General features: G+C 37.5%; 1 protein-coding gene across 17 annotated transcripts; it reads left to right on the forward strand.

The window, feature by feature from the left end:
• Positions 1-2088: 2088 nt before the first annotated feature.
• Positions 2089-27093, forward strand: ehbp1l1b (EH domain binding protein 1-like 1b). Of its 17 annotated transcripts, none has more exons than XM_057320775.1 (30): positions 2089-2632; positions 5733-5790; positions 6342-6437; positions 6534-6587; positions 6879-7060; positions 8298-8437; positions 8779-8853; positions 9406-9675; positions 9898-10050; positions 10341-10463; positions 11460-11780; positions 11982-12041; positions 12172-12352; positions 13196-13942; positions 14725-15141; positions 16689-17111; positions 17319-17699; positions 18019-18762; positions 19380-20681; positions 21214-21448; positions 21526-21698; positions 21994-22042; positions 22134-22700; positions 23038-23101; positions 23728-23777; positions 24264-24384; positions 24575-24674; positions 24761-24834; positions 24921-25035; positions 25939-27093. In XM_057320775.1, exons 1-30 carry the CDS (start codon positions 2529-2531, stop codon positions 26024-26026), a joined length of 7467 nt encoding a protein of 2488 aa, XP_057176758.1. In that variant the 5' UTR covers positions 2089-2528; the 3' UTR covers positions 26027-27093. The 17 variants fall into 17 exon arrangements, with proteins under 17 accessions (XP_057176758.1, XP_057176759.1, XP_057176768.1 ...); XM_057320776.1 differs by having other exon boundaries at positions 24273-24384; XM_057320785.1 differs by lacking the exon at positions 18019-18762.
• Positions 27094-27119: the final 26 nt, after the last annotated feature.

Consider the following 27119-nt stretch of genomic DNA (forward strand, 5'->3'; position numbering starts at 1 on the left):
ATAAATGGACCCATTTGTTTATATTTTTTAATGTCAAATATATTTTACAAATCTAGCGGAAATAGATTAATCTGTTTCAGATGATTATAATGCCTTTAAAAAAGTAAACATTTTGGGGGCCATATCGCTGTTTGTTTCAGAAAATACCAAAAGTCTGTTATAAATGTGTTCTCAGACATTTATTTTGGTTGACGCTGAGCAGGTGAGTGAACCACAACATCTAAACTCAGATCTCAGCTATTCAGGGAGATGAATTCCCAATGTCCGCAGCTGCTCTTTGTCAAAGAAAGAGCAAACAATTATTAAACATTTCTATTCAGGCTAACCGGTCTCTGAGTTTAAGCAGGTAGACAAAAGGTCAAGTTATGAGAAGATTATTAAGTCCATAAGAACATTTAGCATTTGTCATCAAATGCTTCAGACTCTCAGATCAAAATCTTTTTGTTGACTTACTGAAACACACCCATGTATTTTCCAACTTATCTCTTCAGGGCAAGCATTTCTCACACAGTGATAAACTGTGCATATTTGGTATGACTGAGTGGTCTGATAGCAGGGTGAGGGATGTGGCATTCCTCTAGAAAGCTCTCCCATGCCTCTATAAATAAAAACACAGATGTACGAGATATTGTTAGATATGACGTAGCTCCCAACATGTCTGTTAAAGTTAATCTGAAGGTCAAAAATTGTTACCTTTTCTGTCACATTAACATGAAAGATATGCACTTTTCTACCTTCTCTAAATATTTTAGGTGCAAATATTATGACAGTGTATGCCAGCTAAACAGTTGACAGACAGATACGTTTGTATTATGTTTCTAACGTTTTCTTGAATACAGATTCAGTCTTCTCTGCAGTCTTTTAACATCACCAAATGTGTTTAAAAGCCATTACCATCATTACAAATTGGATTTATCAGAGTTTGGAAGACAGCCCTCTATAGCCTGTTTTGGATCTGAATTATGAAGTGTGTGAGAGAATGCCATCTTTATCTTTGTAAAGGAGACCCTTGTTTGTTTGTTTGTCTTTCATGTGCTCCATGTTGGTGTGGCACATCATTATAAGAACGAGGCCTTACTTGTTCCACACGGTGAGTAAGCACGTATTATATGAGCTCATGTCTTACCCGGATACAAACTCAGCCTGTGATGTTTAGGGAAGAAGGAGGGGTCAGATTTGGAAACTCAGACTCATGACCACAAATCTTCCTCCTCTGACATAGGTCTACTTGCCAAGTACCTCACATTACACGAAACCCATATTCAAAACTAACCACTGATGGTTAGTTTGTCGCCTGTTTTGAAATGCACTACAAAATACAATACGTGAATTGTCTAGAAACACCTTTAACAATATGCAGAGAGTATTCGAGTAAACCGTAATGATCTAGACTCACCAGACAGGAAGAGAGTTGGTGTCACATGGATATGACTAGGGTGGTCACCGATTTGGATTCTAGGTCATATGCTGAGCGATAATTTGCCCTCCCCCCATAACCCACACAAACAGCACCTCTCTGTCCATCCCTTCAGCTGCTTCTGTCTATTTATCCCTCACTCCTAGCCATCCAAAATAGATCCTGTGTAACCTGAAAAATCACCCTGCCAGTCTCCACTAAAAATATCCATGTGATCAAGGACTGGATAGCCCCACATTGCTGCTTTAGTTCAGCATGACTGATAAAAATGCATTTATTACACTTGTAATTTATACATGCATAATCATAAGTAATCATACAAAATGCCGATTTGACAGCGCGCAAACCCCTCACTCTAAAAAATCCGGCACAATATAGGCCTACTGTATTAATATGAAGGAATTTTCCGTATTCATTTTTACAGTTGTTTAACCTGTATTTTACATTTTGCACTGCATTAAATTGCATTTTAGCATTAACAGTGTACTGGTAATTTTCTGCCAGTACTTTACCGTTTTTACGGGATTTCTTTTTTTACAGTGCTACTGTTCTCTTGACCCTATGTCACCATCAGTACCTGAAGGCAATCGGGAGGGTTTTGCATATTGCTGCATCACACGTGTTTGCATAACCCTTCCCACTTACGTGCCCACACTCATCCTGCACGACAAACTGAATGATGAAACTGCAACAGCAAGCGAGAGAGAGACTACTTTATTCACTGGCATCAGGACTATAATTCAGTTTTCCAACAGCTGCTTTGTGATACGGATACAAGACGTCGTTGACATACATTTAGCTATTTATTTATATATTCTTTTACACCAAGGCAACTTATTGCAATACATAAAGAGACTGTGTTCTCATCTAGTGTGTAACGTGATGCAGTAGTTTCCGTAAAAGGTCTTTACTAGATGGCGACAGTTCGGTGGTGCTGAAGCCGCATGAGGGCTGCTCGTGCTCCTCACCACAAACCTTCCACTTCACGAGCAATCTGAAAGACATCTTTCTGAGACGTTTTTACTTTTTGTCAAGTGGCGGGACTGTACGACAATATCATCATTTCCATGCGCTCGAGTTCATTCGCGGATACTGCGTTTTCTACAGAAGAATGACTTCAGTGTGGAAAAGATTGCAAAGAGTTGGCAAAAAAGCCACCAAATTTCAGTTCGTGGCGTCGTATCAAGAACTTGTTCTGGAATGTACGAAGAAATGGTAAGTTAGGATTTCCTTTCGTTATAGCGCTTGTTTCCTAAATACGCAGTGCCACTGAAGGGCGGTTCTTCTGTCTGAAACATGACTATGCGGATACAGTGTATATTATTTCATTTAAGTGCGGTTCGAGTTTGTGTTTGAGAACTAAACACATAAATGTAACGTTCTGAATGTGTTTGAAATACATTGAAGAACGTTCTCACGCACACGCCTCCACTTCCGCGTCTATCACGCGTGCTGTCAACACTAAAGATATGATGAACATCATGCCCACCTAAGCAGAAAAAGTGAATGCAACACCCCATGCCAACGCTACTGTTTCATTGTTTATTCGCCTGACAGCATGACTTATACGATATTAGTTATGTTCCGTGCGTCTGTGTTTTTCTGCATTTGTTTATTATCCACGTTTAGCCTGTTTATAAACTGTATTATGAGAGCTTGCTTCATAAGGTGAATTCCAGTTACATAAATGATTAGATTATTTCTGTTCTCTCTGTGATATCTTGTGTCTTTAACAAAACACTGGTGTTGACAGATAAGAAGTGTTTCAAGAGGTGTCTTCACATTCATTAGTGACACATGTTTAATGTCTGTTCTTATCTGCGAATGAGATGAAGATGAACGGGATGCAGTCTGATTGGATTAAAAAAAGTGTTTTAATGGTGGGAAAAGATTCTCAGTTCACACTTAGAGTTTAAGCCAATCACGTAATCACAAAGAACTGGTTCGACTTGGTGTTCTTGGGAGTTTGGGCGATATTGACTATTGGCAAAATTGTCTGAGCAAGTCATAGCTTGGAAAACAAGGCAATCTTCAGTTATGCAATAGCTTGTCATCTGCATCTTGGACAAAGTGAATCACAGAGTAATTTCTGCCTTTTACTGTTAAGCCATATCTCAGATTTATCTCTGTGATATGAGGCATGAATGAATCACAGGTGTGTTTTTCCAAATGATCTCTGTCGCTGCAATTCAGAAAATGATCCTGAGTAGATTTTTCTTTATTATACAATGGAATTGTTTAATATTCATAAATATGTACGCTTGAATATAGTTTATTGTTATTTAAAGTTTACATTTGGTTAATAGTAAACCACTAGCATATCATTATAATTGTTGTTATCTACAGTACTTAAACTCTCAGCTGATGGGCAATGTCCTACATTCTGCTTTGTTGCAACATTAAAAGGGAAGTATCCTTCATTTTTGCTGGCCTGAACATTAAGTATTGAGAAATGTTCTTTAGAAACCCTTATAAAGAGAAGGAATACAGTTCAAAGTAGAGAAGACAACTACAGACGTCCTTGTATGTTTTGTTGTAAACAAGTCTGATCCCGTATTTGCAACTCACGGGACGAATTTTGCTACAGCTGTGATTCATTATAATGTTCTTAGACTGCTAGTGGGTCAAAGTCTATTGATATTACGCATCAGCTGCAGAGGGTGTGAGCAAGAGATATTGAACAGCTGAAGTATGACACTGCAGAGTGTTTTCTGATGGGGTAATATTTGAAAATGTCTGCTTAAGCACTGTTTATGTACCGTATCTGTGTGCATGTGTTTCTATGTCATTTGCATTCCTTCAAAGTCACACGAAAAACTAAAATTGAAGACAGAATGCTTTCTCAATTTTCCCAACTAAACCATATCTATTTTTACACCATGCCTGATCTACCCAAATGCCCCCTCCTAATTTATCCGGTGGGACTATTCTGCCCTGTTGCTATTAGTAGCTGTAACCTGAGTAAAAGCTGGGTCTCGCTTCTCTTTGTGTATCAGATCAGATCCAGCTGTTCTGTGAAACGGGAAACTGACATCTTGGTCTTTGGGATTTAAAGTGTTTTCACTTTCTCTAGCATTCAATGAAAATCATTGAGGTATGGTCTGTATACTTAATAGAACCGTCATTTCCTAAAATATAAGCTCCGGTGATTAAAGAGGAACAGATGTTTGTAAACACCAGTAAGGCCTTGTGGTTTACAGATCAGAGGCCAACAACCCCCTCTGTTGTGTTGTGAGTCAGGTCGATCATGTGACCTTTCTTAGTTTCCTCCAATTCTTAAAACAAGCAGTGTTGCCGTTGATGGCAGAACTGCTTAAATACGTACAATGAGCTCATATATGAAAATGAATTACCAAAGGGCATGTTTATTTAGCCAAAAGCAGAAGTGTAGATGTAAAGTGCACACTTAGTGTTAAAGACGATTTCCGTGTATTTGTTTTTAAAGCCCTACAAGTTGATTTGCGTTTGTTTGCTGTCATTATAATGTTCTGACCTCGTTTTAGAGACATGTTTGTTCTATAAACAACAACGAATAATTTACAGCCGTGGAAAAATTAAGAGACCCTTTCAATTTTTATTTAATCAGCATTTTTAGATGTATTGTGGTCATTCCAGTCCAGTGTCTGTTGAATTTCAACAAAATCAAACATCAGGAGTGACATAAAGTCATCCAACAGCAATGTGAAAGACTGACAACACGACGATACACATGAAAACTGTGATAATAATCAAGGTTATTGCATAAAAAAAATATTTTGAACTTTTCCTAAATACATGTGCAAATATTACTGTTGTATTGCTCAAAAGTGAGTATTTGCAGTATTTGAGGTCTAAAAAAAAATACAAAGCATCTTTTCAGTTATTTTGACCTGTTTTCTCAGTTTTCATCCAGAAACAAGATTTTTATTTGAAATTTGGCAGAAATATTGTTAGGAGTTCACATAATGAAACATAAATGACAATTTTCCTAAACACATACAGTACCTAGTACATTTTAAAATCAGAAAAAGTGATTTTGAAATGGTCTCTTCATTTTTTTTCTTTCGGTTGGCAGTATTTATTGATTCTCAGCCTTAGGGAGACAGTGAAAGTCAAGATCACAAGATCTGTTACACTGCCTGCAGCTTTTAGGCATGCACACAGACTCCCAACAAATTTGGGGCATTTTCAGATAGTAAGGTGCAAGTCATATATTCACATTGAGGTATTCTAATAGTTTAGGCACACATTCAAAATATCTTTAATGTCTTTGTCATTGAGCCAGTATTAAAAACAACTTTTGTAACTCAGTCTGTCAATTATTGTTATTTTCCAGGCAGCCAGACAAGCTGAGAGTGGTATGGACAAGAAGGAACAGACGCATTTGCTCCAAGGTACCAAGATAAACTATTTTAATCAATAAATGCTTTCGTTCAAATATTGTGTTTATAGACAGACATTAGTCTAGACCCAGATTTTAAAGTAATAACAAAAGCATTTGTAATTTAGTCCATGACTAGACTGGACTGAATTCAGTAATCCAGTAATTAAAGGGATAGTTCACCCAAACATTAAAAAGCTGTCATCATTTACTCACTCTCCTGTCATTTTAAACCTGCATGACTTTCTTTCTTCTGTGGACCACAAAAGAAGATATTTTGAAGAATGTTGGTAACTGGCACCCATTCACTTGCATTGCATTTTGTGTCTATACAATATTAGTGCCAGTGCTATTTGGTTACCAACATTCTTCAAAATATCTTCTTTTGTGTTCTGCGGAAGAAAGAAAGTCATACAGGTTTGAAATGACAAGAGGGTGAGTAAATTATTACAGAATTTTCTTCTTAAGCTTTTGTCAGAACAATAACATTTACCTTTAAATGATTTATAACAATGTTTTGCAAAAGAGGTTATTATGACTGTATGTCCTTTATTTTTTTAACAGCTTCATGCATGGCAACCGGGTATTAAGAATCCATACAGAGGAATGGTTGTGTGGCCTGTACCTGAGAATGTAGACATTACTGTCACACTCTTTAGGGTAAGACACTTATTGCAAATGAATGATGGGTTTAATGCTTATTATTACAGTAATACTTGTTGATACTGCAAGATCGCTAAAAAAGAATTTTCACAGGACCCGCATGCAGATGAGTTTGAAGACAAAGACTGGACATTTGTTATTGAAAATGTGAGTGCCACTATCATATCTAGAGATTAAGTTGAGATGTAGTGAAACTCTTTAAATATTAATTTAGAAAGTTGCATTTTTCATTAGGGGTATTGAACCATTACACGTATACAGATATATGTTTATATGCTCTCCTACTTGTAAGTCGCTTTGGATAAAAGCGTCTGCCAAATGAATAAATATAATGTAAATGTAAATATTCTCATTTATATCAAAGAACTTACTACTTGTGTATAAAAAGAGAAATTAATAGCAAGTAATAGCATAACACTCTTCTCTGATGTTCAACAGGAGACTGCAAAGGGTAGTCGGAAAGTTCTGGCATCGGTTGATTTGAACATGAAGAAATTTGCCAGTTTAACACACTCTCAGACAGACCTCACGCTCAAAATGAAGCCTCTGTCAGTCAAGGTGGTGGAGGCCACGCTAAAGCTCTCCTTATCCTGCGTATTTCTTAAGGAGGGCAAAGCTACGTGAGTTTTTCCACAGCTGCTGACCTCATCCTCATGAAGCTGACCTTTATAAGCTGATGACATCTTCCTCATGAACAGTTGCTTAGAAAGGAGAGCGCTGTTTTGTTTCAGCATGCAATGTTCCATAATGGGGTTTAATAATGTGAGATGATACCACAGCAATTTTGTTTTAGAAACCTTATGCATATCTTAAGAATATTTTTCATATAAGGATACTCATTGCTTGACTCCTTTCACAAATATTTGGAGCAAGTTTGATCCCAGTAAGTAAAGTGGCTGCCTGCCCATTATACATTTGGGTAGGGCTTCATGTCAAAAAGCGGAGCAGAATTTTCCAAAACAATGCAGTGAGCTCTCAAATAAGTTAGAGGATGTAAGGTTTTGCTGTTATCTCAGAAAAAGCTTGTAAACGCAATGAACCTTTGAGCTTTCTTCATATGAAGTATTAGGTGTTTCGTGCTTAACGCCTATTAGGTAATTTATCAAAGTTAACCCTTTTGTGGTAATGATGTGATTAATTGTTTTTTCAAACTCATTTATTTAAGATAATCTTTTCATCATATATATATATATATATATATATATATAAAAGTGATTTAAAGGAGCAATGTGTAGTTTTTAGCGACATCTAGCGGTGAGGTTGCGAATTGCAACCAACGGCTCACTCCACCCCTTCCCTTCGCACAGCACGCGTTTCATGTTTTCAGTTCTTTGCCGAAGGAAATAATGTACTTATGAAAAGCACTCTGTAGAGCAGTTTCTCCGTTTAGGGATACTATAGAAACAACTTGGCGAATTCCATGTAATGGGACCCATGGTGTATGTAGATAGAAATAGCTCATTCTAAGGAAATAAAAACAACACTTCATTATGTAAGGTCTTTATACACCTCTGAAGACATAGTTATGTACATTATCTGTACATATGTCTGTGTTGCACTGTGGCTCTGTTAATTTAAAACCACAGTAATGCTGTGGGTCCTCTAGACCTGCAAACATTGGCTGAGTAACAAAAACATTAATACCAGGAAAGGATTAAATAGGGGATGAAAATGGAAGCAAAATAAGAATATAAAATATTTATGCATGCATGCAATAGTGCTTGCTTCCTGTCCAAAATCTGGTGTACTTGTAAACCAGACTTTATGCAATAAGTGAAATTACATAAGACTAAAATTGACACAACTAAGCTATAACTTTTCACACTTCTTCATTGCCTGATCATTTTTTTATGGCAGGGACGAGGACATGCAAAGTCTCGCCAGCTTGATGAGCGTAAAACCAACCGATATCGGAAACTTAGATGACTTTAATGAGAGTGATGAAGAAGAGGATAAAAGATCTAGTACTGGGATACATTTAAATACTGCAGTTCAAGGTATTACTAGGGAAACACATACGTATACATACATATGGTGGTCCAAAAGTCTGGAAATATTTACGTTTTTAAGATTCTAAAAGTCTAATTACACGTATTGTATGCAATGATGAAACAGTTTCAGTCTTTTGAACCCCATAAAAAACACCTTAAAGCACATTCATACATATTCATGTTCCATAGTCTGTTTTCTATAACCTTACATTTCTGTTGTATACTCTTTTACTCAGACCTTGCATGAATCACTGCTAATGCATGTACATTTTTCTTTGACCATAGTAACCTTAACCACATACTTCCTCACATGCTAGAACTTCCCCTTCTCTGTTTCTCACTGTTAGCATCTCACCCTCTCCTTCGATCAACACGTTCCCAAGAAAAGAGACCTGCATCTTTAAAGAGCCCTTCAGTGATAGGTACTTATATTTACATATGCTTTTTGCATTTCTTTGGCCTTCTTTTTCTCTTTTCTTTCTTACATCATGTCAATCATCAATCATCTTGACGTCCTAAAAATAAATACAATTTTTAAATGTAAATGGCATTCCTGGATTTTATCTGGAATCTGATATGATGTGGTTTTGCATATGATCACATTCATCCTTAGTCCTTCATTGCTTTGATTTTCATCTTGAATTTTACAGAATTATTTTGCCTTCATTTTAAAAGAAATTCTGTATTTACAAAAAATGAAAACTCCATTATTTACTCACCCTCTTCTCAATTGAAATTTGTATGCTATTTTTCTTTCGTATAGAAAATAAGTGCATACAGGTTTAATATAACATGAGAAGCAATTAACAGAATTTTTATTTTTTGATTCTATATTTTTTGGCTGTATTTTACCCATATTATTTCACAGCACCATTCATTACACATTTCTCTTCCCTGAATTCTGCCTATCATTCTTTCACTTTCTCTTTCATTTTTGCTCTCCTTCTCTCTCCATCTCTCATCTCCATCTTCAGTCAGTGGTAAGGAGAGGACTTCTGCTGGTATCCTCTCAAGACCAGTGTCTGGCTCTGTCTGTAACCCCGACCTACCATCACGCCCACCATTACCCACCCCGCCCAGCCCATCCATTCCCCGCACTGCGCCATCACCAGCTCGCTCCAGACCGCCACGTCCACCGCCCCCTGCCCAGCCACAGGCCCCACCTGAAACCCACACAGACCATAATGCTACCGCTTTGCTTCCACCAGCTCTGCCCAAAATCTTCCATCCCTCCCCTGGCTCAGGTACCACAGATAGACGTTATTAAATCACTGGTGGTCATCAAGTTGCTGTCCTTTTAGTGGCTAGTCGGCATTCCTACTAGTGTTTTGTTGACATAATCACAATCTCAACTCCTTTTATCATAAAAGTGTGTCTGTGTATCAATGTATTTCTCAACAAAGCGTGAACATATGTATTGCGCCACTGTAATGTTTCTCTGTCTTTCATGTCTGTATTATATTCAGCTCCTGTGTCTTTTCCAAGAAGACTCTCAGGTTCCGAAGGCCCCTTGGAGGGTCCCGTGACCTCTGACTGTCTTCTGCTCAAACTCCCTCTGGCTTCTCCTTCTGATCAATTTCTCTCTCGCTCTTCCTCTCTCCCCACTGTGGTCCTAAATGGTACAAGCCCTGTACAAAATATTATTCTATATGTATTTCAAACTATGTGTTTAATTATCTGAAGATTAACTTTTTCATTCTTATAGGGATGGAAAATCATCCAAGTAATTTGTGTAGCCTGCTTTTATTCTAAAGACAACTTTAACATGGCTTTTGGAGAAGTTATATAATATAGATCTATTTCCTCCTAGCCTCTCTCTCGCTCTCTTGCTCTCACTTTTCATGCATTTCTGACTAATCTTCTTCTTTCACATGATCTGCATCCTCTTTTCATTGTACTTCTGCCTCAGATTCTTCTCGCAGCCATGTATTTAAGCCTAAAATTGTCCATATGGCCCGACCCGTGTCCCCCACTCCTGTTGCCCTCCTCGAACAAACCTCTTCCCTCTGTCCTTCTACTGGAACAGTGCCAGGTATTGGGAAAGATTCTTTGCTCGTAAACAGCAGAAGTAGTAGAAAAGCATATCGTTGTTGTCCTTCTGAAACCTCGGATGTCCAAATTCACTGTTTTTCAGGAAATGGAAAAAAAACACTGTGCTTTTTAAATGATTAAATACTGTGTTGTCAAAGTCGACAAGCATTTTTTTGTAGTTTTTAGTGGTTAGATATTTAGAAAACCCAGTGACAAACACATTTAGTCATTTAGCAGAGGGAGACTAATACAAAGGGAGACTAATAATAATGTTTTTTTTTTAAGAAATAAAAAACACGAAATACGGAGATACAAGGTTTCAGAAGGACAGCAGCAATATAACATATTTAAATCTCATTTTTATTTATTTCATAAATTATGGCTATGGACCTTTTTCACGGTCATCAGCATTGTAAATCCTCCAAAGTTTTTTATATTTTCAGTTTTAAATAAATGCATGTACGTTTATAACACTATACTTTGTATTATATTACATTTTTGCATCAAATTACAAAAAAATAGTTAACGCTAATGCAAGGGTGTTTCTTATACAGCATCTATGGAAGTCACCATACGTTTTTACATCATTCTCTGTGATGTAAACTGCCATCATCAGACTTTTTTTGTTGTTGTTGTTGAAAGTAGTGAAAACACTATCGTTGAGTTTTTCTTTTGCTATTTGAGCTAATTAGAATACAAAAAATATATGTGGGAGTCTCCCATTCACCGCTATAGAAGTTTACGCAACTATGACGACTATAAACGTGAAAAAGGTCCATTGGTCTGTGGGTGCAGATATATTTATACCAATAAAAAAGTATTAAAAAGTGCTTTCCAACTTTGACAACACCGTGTTTAATAAAACGACACAGTTTCCTGTATGTGGCAGTTTTGGAGATAAGAGGTTTCAGTATGACAGCAAGGAATGTTTCCTTTACTCCTATTCTAAACTTTGCTTCTTTTACGTCGGTTTGTATTTTCTTCCTTTCTCTTTCAGTATCTGCTCAGCTAAATGAACAGAAGATGGGTGCTTCACCTGCTCCATTCTGTGGCGCTCTTAATGAACCTGTGACCACTGTTCCTTTGCTAAGCACACCAGATCTTGATGCTCTGTGCGAAACCTCCAGCCCCTCTAAATCGCTCTACAAGTCATCTCCTCCCTCTTCTGCCCTCCTCTCTTACCCCATCAGCAAACCTCTACCTGCTTCTTCTACCCCAGTAATTCTGTCATCATGCACCTCTGCTGTTGACCTGCATGCTTCAGATTCCCTCACAGCTTCCCCTTGCTGTTCACCTCCGCCTTCTGCTGCCCTGCCAGGTACCAAACAGCTTACTGCCTGCTGAAAAAGATGCATTAATAAAAGTTGGCACTATTGGCCAGAAATAATCGTTGATCTGCTGATTCAGTTGGATGGATCGAATTTTTACTTTTCTTTTTCTCGTAAAAAAGACAGAAAGTGCCATTTAAAATAGCTTCTTAATTTGTGTTTTGTGTTTGATTTGGATGTTTTGTACACAGAGATACCCAGGGAGCTCAATACACTTACAGAGGAGGATCAAACAAATCCATTTCTTCAGGGTAAGTATGTCTGGTATTCTCCATTTTTGTTCTTAATGATGTAAATGACCCAAACATGTCCTAATTAAATTGTTTCATCACTTGAGAATAATTTATTTTTCCGATTTACATTATTTATAATGTTCCACAGATTTAGTCACTGAAGGACTGAAGAACTCTGAGCCCAGCATGGAGCAGCATCGGTCACCTCGAACCGTCTGCAGCATTAGCATTGCTAATCAACAACCTCCTTCCACTCTTTACACTGAAATCAGCACTAAAGGAAATGAGCCCAGAGGCGTGGGGGCGGAGCCAACCGGAGCTGTCAGAAGGTGAGCTCATTGTAGACCATGTTTTTTTTTTATTTAGAGTGGAAAAACTTTAATGATTTTAAAAAGGTGTTTCTGTGATGCTTCATGTGGACACAAGTTAAAGGGATTGTTACCCAGAAATGAAAATTCTGTCATCATTTACTCACCCTCTTGTCATTTCAAATCTATATGACTTTCTTCTGCAGAACACGAAAGAATATGTTTTGAAGAATGTTGGTAACCGAATAACAGTGGTACCCATTCAGTCCTATTGTACAGACACAAAACTAATGCAAGTCAAAGGGTACCGCCGATGTTTGGTTACTAACATTCTTTAGGGTGAGTAAATGATGACAGAATTTTCATTTTTGGGTGAACTATCCCTTTAAAAACCAGTTTTCTGTAATAGTGGTTGCATGGATCTTTTCTAATTGATTAAGTGAATGTGCTTTATAATGTTGGCTGTGTGACATTGTTAATATATAATAATATATAATCAAATTATACCCTTCCCTGCTTGAGTGCATTTGCATTGTTTTTGCTTTTGCAAATTTTTATTAGACAGCTGATATCTACAGTACATGATAAACATAGAGTTAGTGTGTTCCTGAAAGATGACAATAGGGGAAGATGCATGACCTTTCAATGGTTATTAAAGACAACAGCAGCTATCAGTTTGCACAGTGCAGATGTTTAATCTCGCCATTGCTTTCCCTCACCACCGCAACCCTGCATCTATGCCGTTTGTTGTGCCACTAAAATCGTTCTCTAAAGAAAGACCGCATTTATCCCTACCAAATGCCACATTAGTGGGCCTCGCCCCGTATTTTTCCCCCTTTGACACCAAATATCTTTGTCCCCCAGTCTTGGGCCTGTTGGCAAACAATCAGTTGAAGCACAGACTTTGGAAGCATCTGAGGAACTTGACATTGGGACTGTCCCACCTCCACACCCATTCTTTACTCCATCAATACCACACATGTCGATGCCTTTGAAATCCACTTATACAAAAGACGATCGGGAGGAAAATCTGTTTATTGCAGAGAAACCACCACTGGCTGAGGAAGAGCCAGATTTCCAAGCGGAGGATTTTGATACTGTGTTCACAACCTCTCAGCCCATTAAAGATACAGTTGACAGGCATCTTGGGAAAGAAACACTAGTTTTAAAAGAAATCCAGCTCATTAAAGCAGAACTTGGTCTTGATAGTGAACTGCCAATGCAGACCTGCCTGGTTCAAACCTCATCGATGACTGATAATAACTTAGTAAAGCACCAAGAAAAAGCACAAGCAGAATCAGCAGGGAAAGTCAAATTGAAAGAGGAACCAACCGGACAGAATGTGGAGGATGATCTGCTTTGCGCATACCTCAACAAGTCAGATGAGGATAAAATTATGAAACACTTTGCATCGACTATGGTTATTCCAACAGAGCAAAATATCCCCAACATTTTACCAAGCACAACACCTCAACAGCAAGAACCTGAAGTCGAGAAACGTTCTCCAAGGGAAAAGAAGCGGGTGGAAGAAATCCCTGCATCCATGTGGGTGGAAGAAATCCCTTTATCCCAAAATGATAATCTGGAAAAAATTCTAGCGATAGAGGAAAAGTGAGTATGCAGCAGCCTTCAGACTATCACACAGCCAATGTTTAACTGTCCGTGGCTGTTTCTGTCACCCTCTTTCATTTTCCTGTCTCAATAAACTCATATCTATTCCCCAGAGAAGCTAATTTGAATAGTTGCACACATCAACTTTTAGTTTTATAGTTAAGGAACATTAACAGAAACTCTTTTATAGATAACATATTATAACTGTTCGATAAAAGCAGCAACCACACATATAAATTATAATTACATCACCCACATCATTCTTCAGAAATGTATGAATGAATGTCATCGAATGTGGAAATATTGAGTGGACGCTGTCTTCCCAAGGCACGTAAAAACCACATATGACCAGTAGACACAGGCATGATATATAACCCTTAAAAGGATAGTTCACCCAAAAATAAAAATTCTGTCATTATTTATTCATTCTTCGTGTCATTCAGAACCTTTACATGAACACAAAAGAAGATATTTTGGGTCTATACAATAGAAGTCAATGAGGTTCAGTGTTGTCTGGGTACCAGCATTCTTCAAAATATCTTCTTTTGTGTTCTGCAGAGGAAAGAAAGTCATACAGGTTTGGAATGAAATGTGGATGAATAAATAAGGAAAAATATTAATGTAAACTATCCCTTTAACAGTAACAAAAAATACAAGAAAATGAATATATGAAAGCATTAAATGGATATTCGTCTAATCCTAATTTCTGACTTTTATTTTTTTTTTCAATCTGTAACCAATTGCTTTCTTTCCTACTTTTCTCTTCCCTGTTTTTCACTCAGTGAAACTGAAATGGATTTTACTCAGGATGTCCCTCCAGCATCTGAAGGACCCAGCATCAACAAGATCAAGGACACTGCCCCTCTGATTTTAGATCTCTCTAAACAACATCCTTCAATTCATCTCCAAAACCTGGAGTTCAATAACTGTACCTCAGAACAAACTACAGCAGCTAGTGAACCTGAAAAAGAAGAGCCGATGGTAGATGAGTCTGACAGTACAGCGTCAACTCAGAAGAGTGCTGAGTCCATCTCGCTTGCCCAAGCAGAGGTTCCCATCTGGAGTGTTCTGGAAGACAAAGTGAACGATCTGGAGAATCAAGCCAGAGATGAGGAAATATACAAGCACAAAACACCACACGAGAGACCAACAGAAGAAAATGTAACCGAAGTGACCTCAACAAAGAATTTAGATGCAGGGTAAGTGTGGTGTGGGAAAGAGAAGTTTGGCAGATGAATACATAAGTATAAATGTAACTGACCAGTTCTGAACAATCTCTAATGTCCACCCATAGCCAAGCCCTTGAAAATGTTCATACTTGTGTCTCTTTGAATACTCCTCTATCAGAAGAAGAAAGAGCTTTATTGCCAAGTATGTTTGCACATACAAGGAATTTGTTTTGGTGACAGGAGCATCCAGTACACAGAAACCGCAACAACAGTACACAGAGACCATAACACAATAGAATACAGTACACAATGATTTAAATAAGGGCCTATGGGTATTAAAGGGTATTAAAAAATTAAGAAATAGTATATCTAAATAATATCTAAATAAGAGAGCGAGTTTGTGTTAGGGAAGGTCAAGGTAAAGGCAAACCATTTATGATACGATATCCCTTACAGAAAAGAAGTATATTCAAGTGTGCTATTAGTATACTTATTTTTAATAGAACAAATAAGAAAGTATACTTTACATCTACTTTTTATATACTTCTCATATATTTAAAATTACACTTAAGTATAATCAACTTATAATGATAAAACATTAAAAGTATATTTGGCCTATACTTGATCTTTTCATAGCAATACCTGAAAGTAAAATGAAGTATTGTAATTGTATTAGTTTTACATACTATAAACTGAAAGTACAAAAACTATAAGTAGTATAAACTATAAGTATCATGTTAAGTTCATTACAAATAAAATACAATTTACAAGTATACTTTCAGAATAAAAACTTCTGATTTAGTAGTATTTACTAAGATTGTAGGTTACTAAGAAAGTTGTTTACTATACTTTAAGGTAGGCTTTAATTAACTAAACAATGTGATACAAATATTGAACTAGTAAAATAGTTGCAGTACAAACAATAAAAAATAAGTTGTAATCGAGGGTTCACACCAAATGCAAATTAAGCGATTTGCGCGAGTAAATTACATACAAAGTCAATGCAAAGACGTGAATAGACGCAATCTCGCGGCAGGCGAAGCGAATGGCGCGAATCAAGTGGCGCAATTCCTGCGAACGTCTTCTGCGCAAGTTGAAAATATTTGTCAGCTCGCGTCACTCACGCGAAAATAACGAATTTTTCCCGCGAATAATAAAGAGCGAGGAACTCGATTGTTCGCGTTTGGTGTGAACACAACATAAACAAGTTGAGTACTTCTCCTTTACTGCTTTTACATTTAAAGCATACTTAAGAGTATAGGCCTACTTTTACAAATTACAAAATGGGCTAATTTAGCCTCAAGAAGTATTGAAACAGTACACTTAAAAGTATACTACTAGTACATTGATATAAGTATACTTAATAAAATTAACTTGAAGTATACTTATTTTGTAAGGGCTGATATATTTTATATGTATATGTAAAATTGTGCTGATTCTGGCTTCATATTTTTAACAGTAATGGCAGGTAAATTACAGTGAATAAGGGTTCATGACTGCATGTTTGATCAATACTATAAAACAAGGTAGGATAAACCTGCCGAAATATTTTAATAACCCCCTTCATTGCCTCACAGTGAAAACAAAGCAGTTAATCAAATCGACGATGAGTTTAGACAACCGGATCTCATTTTAGAAGAACCCATTTCCCAGCCAAAGCCTTCCATTGATCTTAAACCACAACCAACTGAAACCGTTGAGGAGAAGAAACAAGAGGTTAATGTGAAAGTCAGCGTAGCAGTCCGCTTGAGACCTCCACTGCCTGAGATCTCACCTGCTCCAAAGGACAACAACACGTCACTGCATCTGGAGGCTCTTACTCCATTGACCTCAAACCCGCCTCTGGATGTTGAGTTGGACGCAAAGGATTTAAAGACACAAGGCACATTTGAAACAGAGAATCTCTTATGGGCCACTTTAGAGGAGAAGGCAAAACATGAAGAGGATGAAGATGTTAGCACTGCAAAGACAATGCCAGACAAAAGGATCTTGGATGGGGGGTAAGTGGGTGAGGTTTTTTGACCTCGTTGCATGATGTATTGTGTGAAGTGCGGACTATCTGGACTTGCATGGGTTTGTCCATACCTATATTGCCACTTTTATACTACGATCACACTATATGATTGTTGGATAAGAACTGAGAGACCATTTATTTGTTAAGCCTGAAAAAAGTATTGTTGTGACTTATACTTTTTGGTCTATGGCAGCCAACTTGAACAGGAAACATCAGAAACCAAGCAAGAGGAACAAGAAGATTCTTTTGCCTCATCTATTTCACAACACAAACAAGATAACAATGTTACCAGAGAAATAGAACCTTCAACTGAAGAAGAGAAGATCACCGAGATTGAAAAGTCAAATGATAAGTTGATGCTGCAAACTGACAGGGAGACTATTTGGACCACTGAAGGTGAACAAAAAGCAGAAGATGTTGGTCTGGAGACTGAAGGTGCCGCTTTAGGAGAAGAGACTGAACTTGGATTTGAGCTTGACGTAGGAACCGACAGTAACTTAGAGGAACATGTCTCTGAACAGGGAGATGTTTCTGGAGGCATCATTAGGGGGATTTTGGGTGTTCTGTACAAAGGGTAAGTGTGGGATGGATCGGAGACTTTTGCCTCGGCTCTTGCATGGCTATAATTTCTGTTTTTTAAAACACTGACAGGTTGTTCTTAGGTGTTGTGGTGATATTGTGATATTGTGCATTTGCAAGGAAGCCTGTGCATCAATGTTGTATAGATGTTCTTTTGTTATAATATGCCATTGTTGTGTATACTGTCATCTTGTTTTTGAAACAAGATGCATGAATTAGGAAAGCTTGCTTTTTGGCTGGTGATTTTCAGGTTTAAATAATTTGTTACCCATGGTGTTATGTAATTGTGTCATTCAAATGTCCTCATCCCTTAGTTATGAGACCGTGGCTTCTATACTTCAGCAACCAAGTTTAGCAGAAACAGATGTACAAGATGATGCACTTGTGGACAATCTAGATGAAAATGTGGTTGAAATTCTTCCGCCTGAGCCCTTTTGTGACACAAAAGAGTGTCCGTCTGACAACGATTCGAAAGAAGATCTTATTCAAGAGACAGTACCGATACAGGACATTAGTGAAATAGAGCCTTTGGGTATGAGCCTAGTGGAGTGCCTGAAGCTGGCTGCCAGAGAAACTCAAAGCGGAGAATCCGTAGATTTTCAGGCCGAGGGCAAAAGAAGCACCAATAATCAATCCCATATCTTGACACCGTTAGGAGACGGCAAAAATTGGAAGGAGGAAGTGAAGATGGAATTTGAATTTGAAGCAAACGAACATGTGGTATCACAGGTGGAGAAAGATGAAGATCAACTCATAACCACACAGGGTAATTTAACTTCTAAAGAAGATATCCAAAGCATTATTTATGTGGAAATAGATCCTGTGCTGAAAGAAGTGGACTTTAAGGAAATAGCAATAGATGAAAGTCCAGACAAAAACAAGCGTGACGAGCGTCCGCCCAGTAAAACTGTCAGAGACCAAACGAACTCTGGCAAGACAAAAGCAGCAGATTTAATGCCTTTGGCACTGGAGGAGGCTATACAGGAGGAGCTGGAATTCGAAGTAGGTCAGGAAGACTTGGGGACGGTGTGGCTTGCCGAGCTGTATATGGATGGAGGGTAAGAGCATGGGACATCACCTCTGTCTGAACTTCCTTTTGATTTGATGATTGTTAATAAATGCACAGCTTGATTTTGGCATTGCACTGCCTTGTGGACTGTCGGATGTTCTGGTTGCATTACATTGTTGTTTTTTTGGATTTTTTGTGATCGGGGCTGTGGTGTCTTTGTGTTCGATGCAAATGCATTTGTGTTTAATCGATGCACTATAATGGGGTTTGTGTGAAAGCATAACGGCATTCATTTTATGTTGTGTGGTCAGTAGGAGATTGAGAATATTGTGCAAGCATATAAAGTGGGATTTTGTGGTGGTTTTCGTGTATAGTCGCTATGCTTGCGCTTTTGGATTGTTTGATTTTGGACTCTCTGTGGTTTTTAAAATGCACTAAACAGCATTTTTGCCGTTTGTGTATTGTGGAATTTCTGCTGCGGGCTTGCAAAAAAAGCATTATTAAAAAATGTTACATGGTGTCTATGGTCTAACTGCTACGCAATTGTGCTTTTTGATTCGTCATTTCTTTTTCACTTAATTGCATTTGTACTGAAATATTTTGCACGCTGAAGTGGCAGGCGGTGCAACATTTTGATATCATTTTCTGGTGTTTCATTTCTCACAGACTGCAGGAACCCATAATATCTCCAATATCACAAACAAGAGAATTTACAGGCATACAAATGCCGCAACCACCTCAGACTGCCTTGCCAACAGAACCACAGCAAGACATCATATCCATGCAAACTATAAAAAGCCCAAGCGAAGTTGTACCACTCTGTAAAGACGAGAGTATGCAGTCAGCACCCCCGGTGCCTTTGCAGGAAGTCGGCCCTGATGATATAAATCAAGATACTGTTTCCACAGCTGCTAACAGGTATGCGGTTGCTCCACAAAGCACTGAAAAGGGAACAGCTCCTTTACATTTACCCAAAGTGACAGCAGCTGTGAAAACGGATGAGATATACAAGGATGTTGCAGAAGAGACGAGGGAAAGTAACATGTCACTGTTAGAGGGCGCTGTTGCAGACAGCACGCATAATATGAACGTCACTTCAACAATTGAGACGGAAAAAGAGAGTTCCCCTGTCATCGCCATGGCAATGGCTCCTTCAGAGAGCATTCTTGTAACAGCCACGGAGACACCTGAAGATATAAACATCGATGAGAATGTTGTTTCCGGAAAGGACGTTTCCCCAAGGAGCTCAGTGGTTCCTTGGCCCCTCCCTTCTCCTAAATTTGAAAGACATCATGATACTGCAAAAGCCACGGAGCTCTTAAAAGATACAGAAAGTTCTTGTCTAAAGGACGACGATCCTTCCGAGGAGAGCGTTCTTTTAGCAAAATTTCAGGAAATGGCAGAAGAGGACACCCGTCAACCTCCATCTCCTGCTCCACGCACTAAAAAACGGTTGATACCCTGCAAGTCGGACTTTGACCTTGCTCCCTCTCCCCCCTTGCAACTGAAGACCAGCATTAAGTCAACTGAGCATGAGATACTGCCAGATGTAGATCAGGACATCTGTAGCAAGACAGAGATCTCTGGAGATGAAGAGATTTCTTTAGAGCAGATCACAGTTACATGCAATGAGACGACAGATACCGGTCAGTCTCAGACTTCCTTAGTGTTACTTGAGATCTGTAGGACTCCAGATGCTGGGTCAGATGATGGCCAAAAAGAACCAAATGATACAGATGTTGTTTTAAATGCTCAATCAAACGAGCAAGAACAAAGTGAACCATTGGAATGTATGACAGTGGAGTGCCAAGATTCAGCAGATGTTATGCCTACGAAACAGAAGACTGAAAGTTTATTCTCAGAAACAATGGCTGAACCTGAGAAAATGGAAGAGACAGAATTAAGTGTTGATAAAAGTGAAGAAACTCAAACTGAACAGGAGAGCCCATCTCCAATGCAAAATAAATTGTAAGTTTGAGTGGCATGTAAATAAATTAAGAGTTCATTTACAAAAACAAACTCATAGAAAAATACGTTTTTTATTGTGTTATCATGTTTTTATTGTGTTAGTTGTGTTTTTGAGTTATAATTACTTAATCAAAACAACCCCATTGCAGTTTGATTGATATTACTTGGAATACACAATAAAATATGATTTCTGAAATCATGTTTTTGCAATTGAACTTTTCAAATTCAGCTTTATTTTTGCATATTTTGTTGTTTAAATTTAAGTCCTGATGGGAATTAATTAAAGGTTTGCCTGAAAGTGTACACATTTGTGTCCACAAATTTAGTTACACATGTCATATACGTATATTTAATAATTGCTTGTCTTTACATTAATAAGGGTGTGATAGAGCAGAACAATTTAATTCTTTCTGTCAGTTAAATATTTTTTTATAACCAAGAGGAACAAACAAATCAATAAGGAACTGAATATTTATAATAAAAACGCTGAAATTGTTACTCAGTATATTTAATATTTTCGATCTCTTGACAGGTCTGATTCAACTCAGAAAAAGGAATCCTGTATTATAACCCCAGAGGCTAAAAGCGAGACTCCATCTAAGAGCCCAGACCATGGGCATGTGAACGGCCAGACCGCTGTAGACACATCCAAAGGACTTGTGGCTCCAACGCGGATTAAAAAGAAAATTCCAGCACCGGTGGACCTCACAGGAGTAAAGGCACTTGATGAATCGATTCAAGATGGTTCAGCAGGACCTGCTTGGGAAGTGAGTGTGTCTCTTGTTTTTGTCATTTAGAGATGGTAACTTAGCGAGCTTTAATCTGTTTTTTTTTTATTACACAGTTTGCCAATCCACTGCCTAGTCCTGGTCTGGTGACCTCCAGTCTGTCTTTGTTGGAATGGTGTCAGGAGATCACTAAGAACTATAAAGGAATAAAAATTACAAACTTCAGCACTTCCTGGCGTAACGGCCTGGGGTTCTGTGCTCTTCTGCATCACTTCCACCCTGAACTAATGTGAGATTTGATTCATGTCTTAGTTTCCATAATTTAATGCTGATTCTCTGTAAACCAGTATGATGCATTTTATTATTCAACTGACATAAAATGACGATAATAATATATAAAATTAAAAAATTTACTATAGCTCTCAAATGCAGATGTTCCCATGTGTTTTCTTTATTATTTATTATAGTTAATAAATAATTTAAGCATTTAAATATTTAAACATTTTATGACAAAATTATACAAACAAGAATAAAACACTGCAATTATACATTAACTTTATCTGACCTGTTTGTTGTTTTTTCAGTGACTTTGATGCATTAGAGCCTCACAACATAAAGCAAAACAACAAAAAAGTAAGTTGGATTTCATCAGATCATGATACTTAAGCTATTCTTTAGATGTTGTGGGAACATAAATCATGCCTGCATCCTGCACCTCCTTTAGGCATTCGATGGTTTTGCATCATTGGGAATCTCCCGTCTCCTGGAGCCTTCGGACATGGTGCTCCTCTCCGTCCCAGATCGATTGATTGTCATGACGTACCTGTGCCAAATCCGCACACACTTCACTGGGCAGGAACTGAGTGTGCTGCAGATCGAACAGAACAACAGTCAATCCAGCTACGCGGTGGCTGAACCCAATCATGGGCCGGATGTGCACGTGGCAGCAAAATTCTGTGCCGAGAGGCTGCAGGCTGGAGCTCTGTCTGGAGAGAGTAACAACAGGGATCGGCAGGGAGAGGATGAAACAGATACTGTGGCAAAGCCTAACGGAAGTCTCGTTCCTCCACCCCGGACTAAGCGTTCAGGAAGGATGGATGAGAAGGGTAGTAAGGAGGCATCAGTGAAGGAAACAGAGACGGATGGAGGTGTGCATACTCCAGTGGCCCCTCCTCGGTCAAACGCGGCGGGTTCTAAATCAGGCTTGGCGCACCTACGAGACGCAGATCTGGTCAAGAAGCGCCGTTCACGGTTTAGGAGCGAATCCATAGATGAGTCTGATTCAAAAGAGGTAAACGTATTTTCTGGCCTATTTCTTAAATGTATTTTTGTCCTGTTAAAAGTGTAAATTCGAATAAACTGACAATGCTGTGAGTTTATCAAGAAAAACAATTTGTATATGTTTTTTAAAAGAACACAAGTGCAATAAATATTCTTTAAAAACAAGTTATATTATCTTACATGGTTTAAAGTTCATTTAACTTGCTTTAAGGATGTTTAGGTATTATTTATATGGACAGTGATCAGATTATTACCTTTTATTTTCTTTACTTTCATATTTTCTTAACATTAGACATTATATCACCTTAATGTTCATAATGATTCATAATAATTTTTGTTACTTGTAGACAGGTAAAGTTGAGCCGACAGATGAAGGAACAAATGGCTCGACAGCTGCCAGAGAAAGTGCTGGTAATGTCATACACAACTGCGGAAAATTAAGAGACCATCTAAATGTTCATTTAATCAGCATTTCTTGATGTATTGTGGTCATTCCAGTCCAGTGTCTGTTGAATTTCAACAAAATCAAACCCCAGGAGTGACCTAAAGTCACCCAACAGCAATGTGAAAGACTGACATAATGACAAAACACACAAAACTGTTATAAAAATACAGATTAACACTTTTTTTTACTTCCTAAATACATGTACAAATATTACTGTTGTATTGCTTAAAAGTGAATATGAACTTGTTTTCTTTGCAGTATTTGAGGTCTGAAAAAATACAGAGCATCTTTTCTGTTATTTTGACCTGTTTTTCATTTAGCAAATAAATGCAAATAGAAACAATATTTTTATTTGAAACATGGGAGGAATATTGTTAATAGTTTACAAAATGAAACAAAAATACACCTACCTATAAACAGTAAATTCAGAAAAACAGAAAATAATTTTGAAATGGTCTCTTAACTTTTTCCGTTGTATGTTCTTACTGTATCAACAAACATTACTTTTGTATTTTGAAACAGTCTCTCTGTCTTTAGCATAAAATCACTTTTATTTTATACTCCTCTAATCTTTTCTCAATTTAAAATGCAGAACCTCAAGCAACAACCAAGGATGGTAAACCAGCAGAGAAAGAGACAATGGTCAGTATGACTTCAATACTTTACAGTTTAAAAATTACTAAAGTTTCATATATTAGGTCTATAATTAAAGAAAATAGTTGTGTTTGAAATATTGAAATGAAAATGTCTGTTGGCACATCATTACTCTCAAATCCTGATGCATGAGCTTTTACCATCCCATGATTAGTTCTCATCATTAAATCAAGCCTGTCCTTTTCTCTGTGTTTCCTTTTCCTGTTTTGTTCTCTGTTCTCTTACCTTTGTGTTTCATTGTTTGTTTGTCTTTGTCTTATAAATGATTTTCTTTTCATCTCTATTTGTCTTTATCAATGTCACACTTTCACTATTCTTTTTCAACTCTTGTTCCTTATCATCCACATCACATCTTTTCTGTCTTGTCTGTTTCTCTTTCTTTCTTTCTTTTCATTCTTTCTTTCTTTCTTTCCGTTTCTCTGTTGCTCTCTTGTCTGGTTTTATGTACGTCTTCCTGTGGTACTTCCTGGCTAGCGCCTGCAGGACACCAATCAGTATGTACTGAGTGAACTTCAAGCCCTGGAAACAGAACAGAAGCACATAGACAGCAGAGCTGCCATCGCAGAGAAGAGGCTCAGGAAACTCATGGAGACGGGTAAGACTATTACGATGAGAGAACAGAGAAAAAAATCTTTGTTAAATGTTAACTCTTCTTGAGTCTGCAAGAACCATAATAGTTTTGTTTTCGAGCATCAGAAGAGAATCACGAATCAGTATATTTTTGCTCCTGTGTCTTGCAAATGAAATAAATTCACCCTGTACGCATCACGTCATTTGTTAAACAGGAAGTGATAAAGTTGAAGAAGAGAAGCTGATTCAAGAGTGGTTCACTCTGGTCAACAAGAAGAACGCTTTGATCAGAAGACAAGACCATCTGGAGCTGCTGTATGTTCCCTTGATACTATTGGTCACATTTAACACAAATGAAAGTCTTTAAAAGATATTCAGTACGTATAATGTTTTCTGTGCAGGCAAGAAGAGCAGGATTTAGAAAGAAGATTTGAACTGCTTAACCGAGAGCTCAGAGCTATGATGGCTATAGAAGGTGAGCTGCAGCTATCAAAGCTGGTCAGTTTTCTTCACTTTATTTGGGACCATCACTTACATTACATAACATTTTTAATCCATCAGACTGGCAGAAGACACAGGCCCAGCAGCACAGAGAACAGTTATTGCTGCAAGAGCTGGTTTCTCTTGTCAATAAGCGTGATGAGCTGGTCAGAGACATGGATGCCAAAGAGAGAGGGTGAGTCTGCCCTTAAGTAGTGGTGCGTTGTATAAATGAGTTAACTACAATTATTACACAGCTCGTTGGAATGATTGATTCTGATTGGCCAGTCGCAACATTTGCAGGTTCGTTATTCCCAGATGAACCTCTCAAAACTAATAACACACGGTAACCCGGATGCAGCAAATCATTTTGACAGGGTTTTTTTTTAATATTATATTTACAAATGTTTACAAATTAATTCAAATGTTTACAAATCGTTACATTTGAATGTCATTTCTGACCTTAAAACCAAAAGTAAATGGCTTTTCCTCGCAGAGTATCTGCATTCGATAAAAATGAGCTAATAAAATATTTCAAATTCACATTTCATGTCCAGTTTTTTTTCTCATGTGGCAAGTAGCCGTGTAATAAGCGGGATAATGTACAAGCAGCCGGCTGTTATCGTGAAATGGGTCCTGATCACACTGTCGGGGCTTATTTCTGAGATAACAACAGGCTGCCTGTACATTATCCCTTACTTAAATGTGCTTGCTGGATAGTTTACCCAAAACTGAAAATTCTGACCTGTATGACTTTCTTTCTTCTGCAGAACACAAAAGAAGATATTTTAAAGAATTTTGTTAACCAAACAACGACGGTTCCCATTCACTTGCTTTGGTTTTGTGTCCACACAATAGAATGGATACCACAGTTGCTGGGTTACCGACATTCTTCAAAATATCTTCGTTTGTGTTCTGCAGTAAAAATGAAAGTCAGAAGTTTGAAATGAAAAGAGAAATGATGACAGTATTGTCATTTTTCTCCACATAACTAATTCAAACATTCAGACAAATGCCTTCAGATCAAAAGGTTTTTAAGATCATGAAAAATTTGTCAAATGACCTTAGACTTTTGAACACTTACTTCGTTTGTGCGCAGGGCTGTGGAGGAGGACGAGAGACTGGAACGAGGTCTAGAAGCAAGAAGAAGAAAATTCAGCAATAAGGAAAAGTGTGTTCTTCAATAAATGCACAAACTAGAATTTATAACAAAACTGTGGCTCACTGCTTCACACACTGCACACCGAGGACTACTTTTTGACTTTTAAATCTTTAAAAACACCAGGACATGAGTGTGCCTTGTTTTAACTTTTAAAGACTTTTTTCTTGAAGATGTTGTGGGAAAGGCTTTCACGTTCGTGAACATTTGTCTTGAGGATGGAATGTTCATTGAAGATCATCAGTGAAGTTTTTTTTTTGTGATTTTTATAAAGTTTATATAAAGTTTTGTGTTATATAAAGTTTGGTTATATAAGCAATATTACTTGAAATCTGAAGCGATGTCTTGCCTTATGTTTTACCCGCCAATATACAAATGCCCCTCGCACACATGAATGGTTGCAGGCAGGTTCATTGCACATAGGAATCGATAAAGAAAGGAGAAAAAGTCCTGCACATTGCTAAAACTGGCAAGAAACTCTGTATTTATCATTTTTGGTCATGCGACCTTTGTCAGGCATTGTTTTGCTGGAATTTCCAAAATGTTGCTTGATAAATCTTTTCTCCTTATAATATATTGAAAAATATGTTTCTCTACTCAGTTTCCTTTATTTTGCCAAAGGTGGGACAGTTAAAATAATTTGACACTTTCTAAGAGTTATTGGAAAGACAAAGAGGCTGTTTATTGTTTCTACAGTACATTATTTATTTCTCATTGTTTCCCAGTAAAATGTTTATGTTGGCCATTGTATTCTATTACCTGCAAATTGTATTTTCTGATGTGGTTTATCAGACAGTATCTGCTGAGATGTAATATCCAGTTTCTCCAAATGAATGTATTCATATTCTTTTGCATTGCAGTGCCTTTAGAAAGGGTTTAATACCTTTTGACAATGGGCTTTTTATACAGCAAAGCCGTTCTTTATTTTTTGTTTTAAATCCTAAAACTAACAAGAATTAAATTATTTATGGGTTGTTTTATAGATACACAAAAAGTATTTTGTCTCTGTGTAATCCTTTTGATATTTAAAGTGTTATTCATTCCTATTTTATGATATGGAATGTTTATTCAATAAAGTTTGAAGTGTTTACGCATTGTTTGTATACCTATTCTTTTTATGC

This window comes from Triplophysa rosa, linkage group LG22 (assembly GCF_024868665.1).
Source record: "Triplophysa rosa linkage group LG22, Trosa_1v2, whole genome shotgun sequence".
Classification (NCBI taxonomy): Eukaryota; Metazoa; Chordata; class Actinopteri; order Cypriniformes; family Nemacheilidae; genus Triplophysa; species Triplophysa rosa.

Bases quoted from the DNA above. Each gene is read 5' to 3' on its own strand.
- ehbp1l1b (XM_057320775.1), top strand. From the start codon at position 2,529: ATGACTTCAGTGTGGAAAAGATTGCAAAGAGTTGGCAAAAAAGCCACC. The intron at 6,588-6,878 runs GTGAGTGCCACT...GATGTTCAACAG, and splicing joins GGACATTTGTTATTGAAAAT to GAGACTGCAAAGGGTAGTCG. The intron at 24,835-24,920 runs GTGAGCTGCAGC...TTAATCCATCAG, and splicing joins AGCTATGATGGCTATAGAAG to ACTGGCAGAAGACACAGGCC.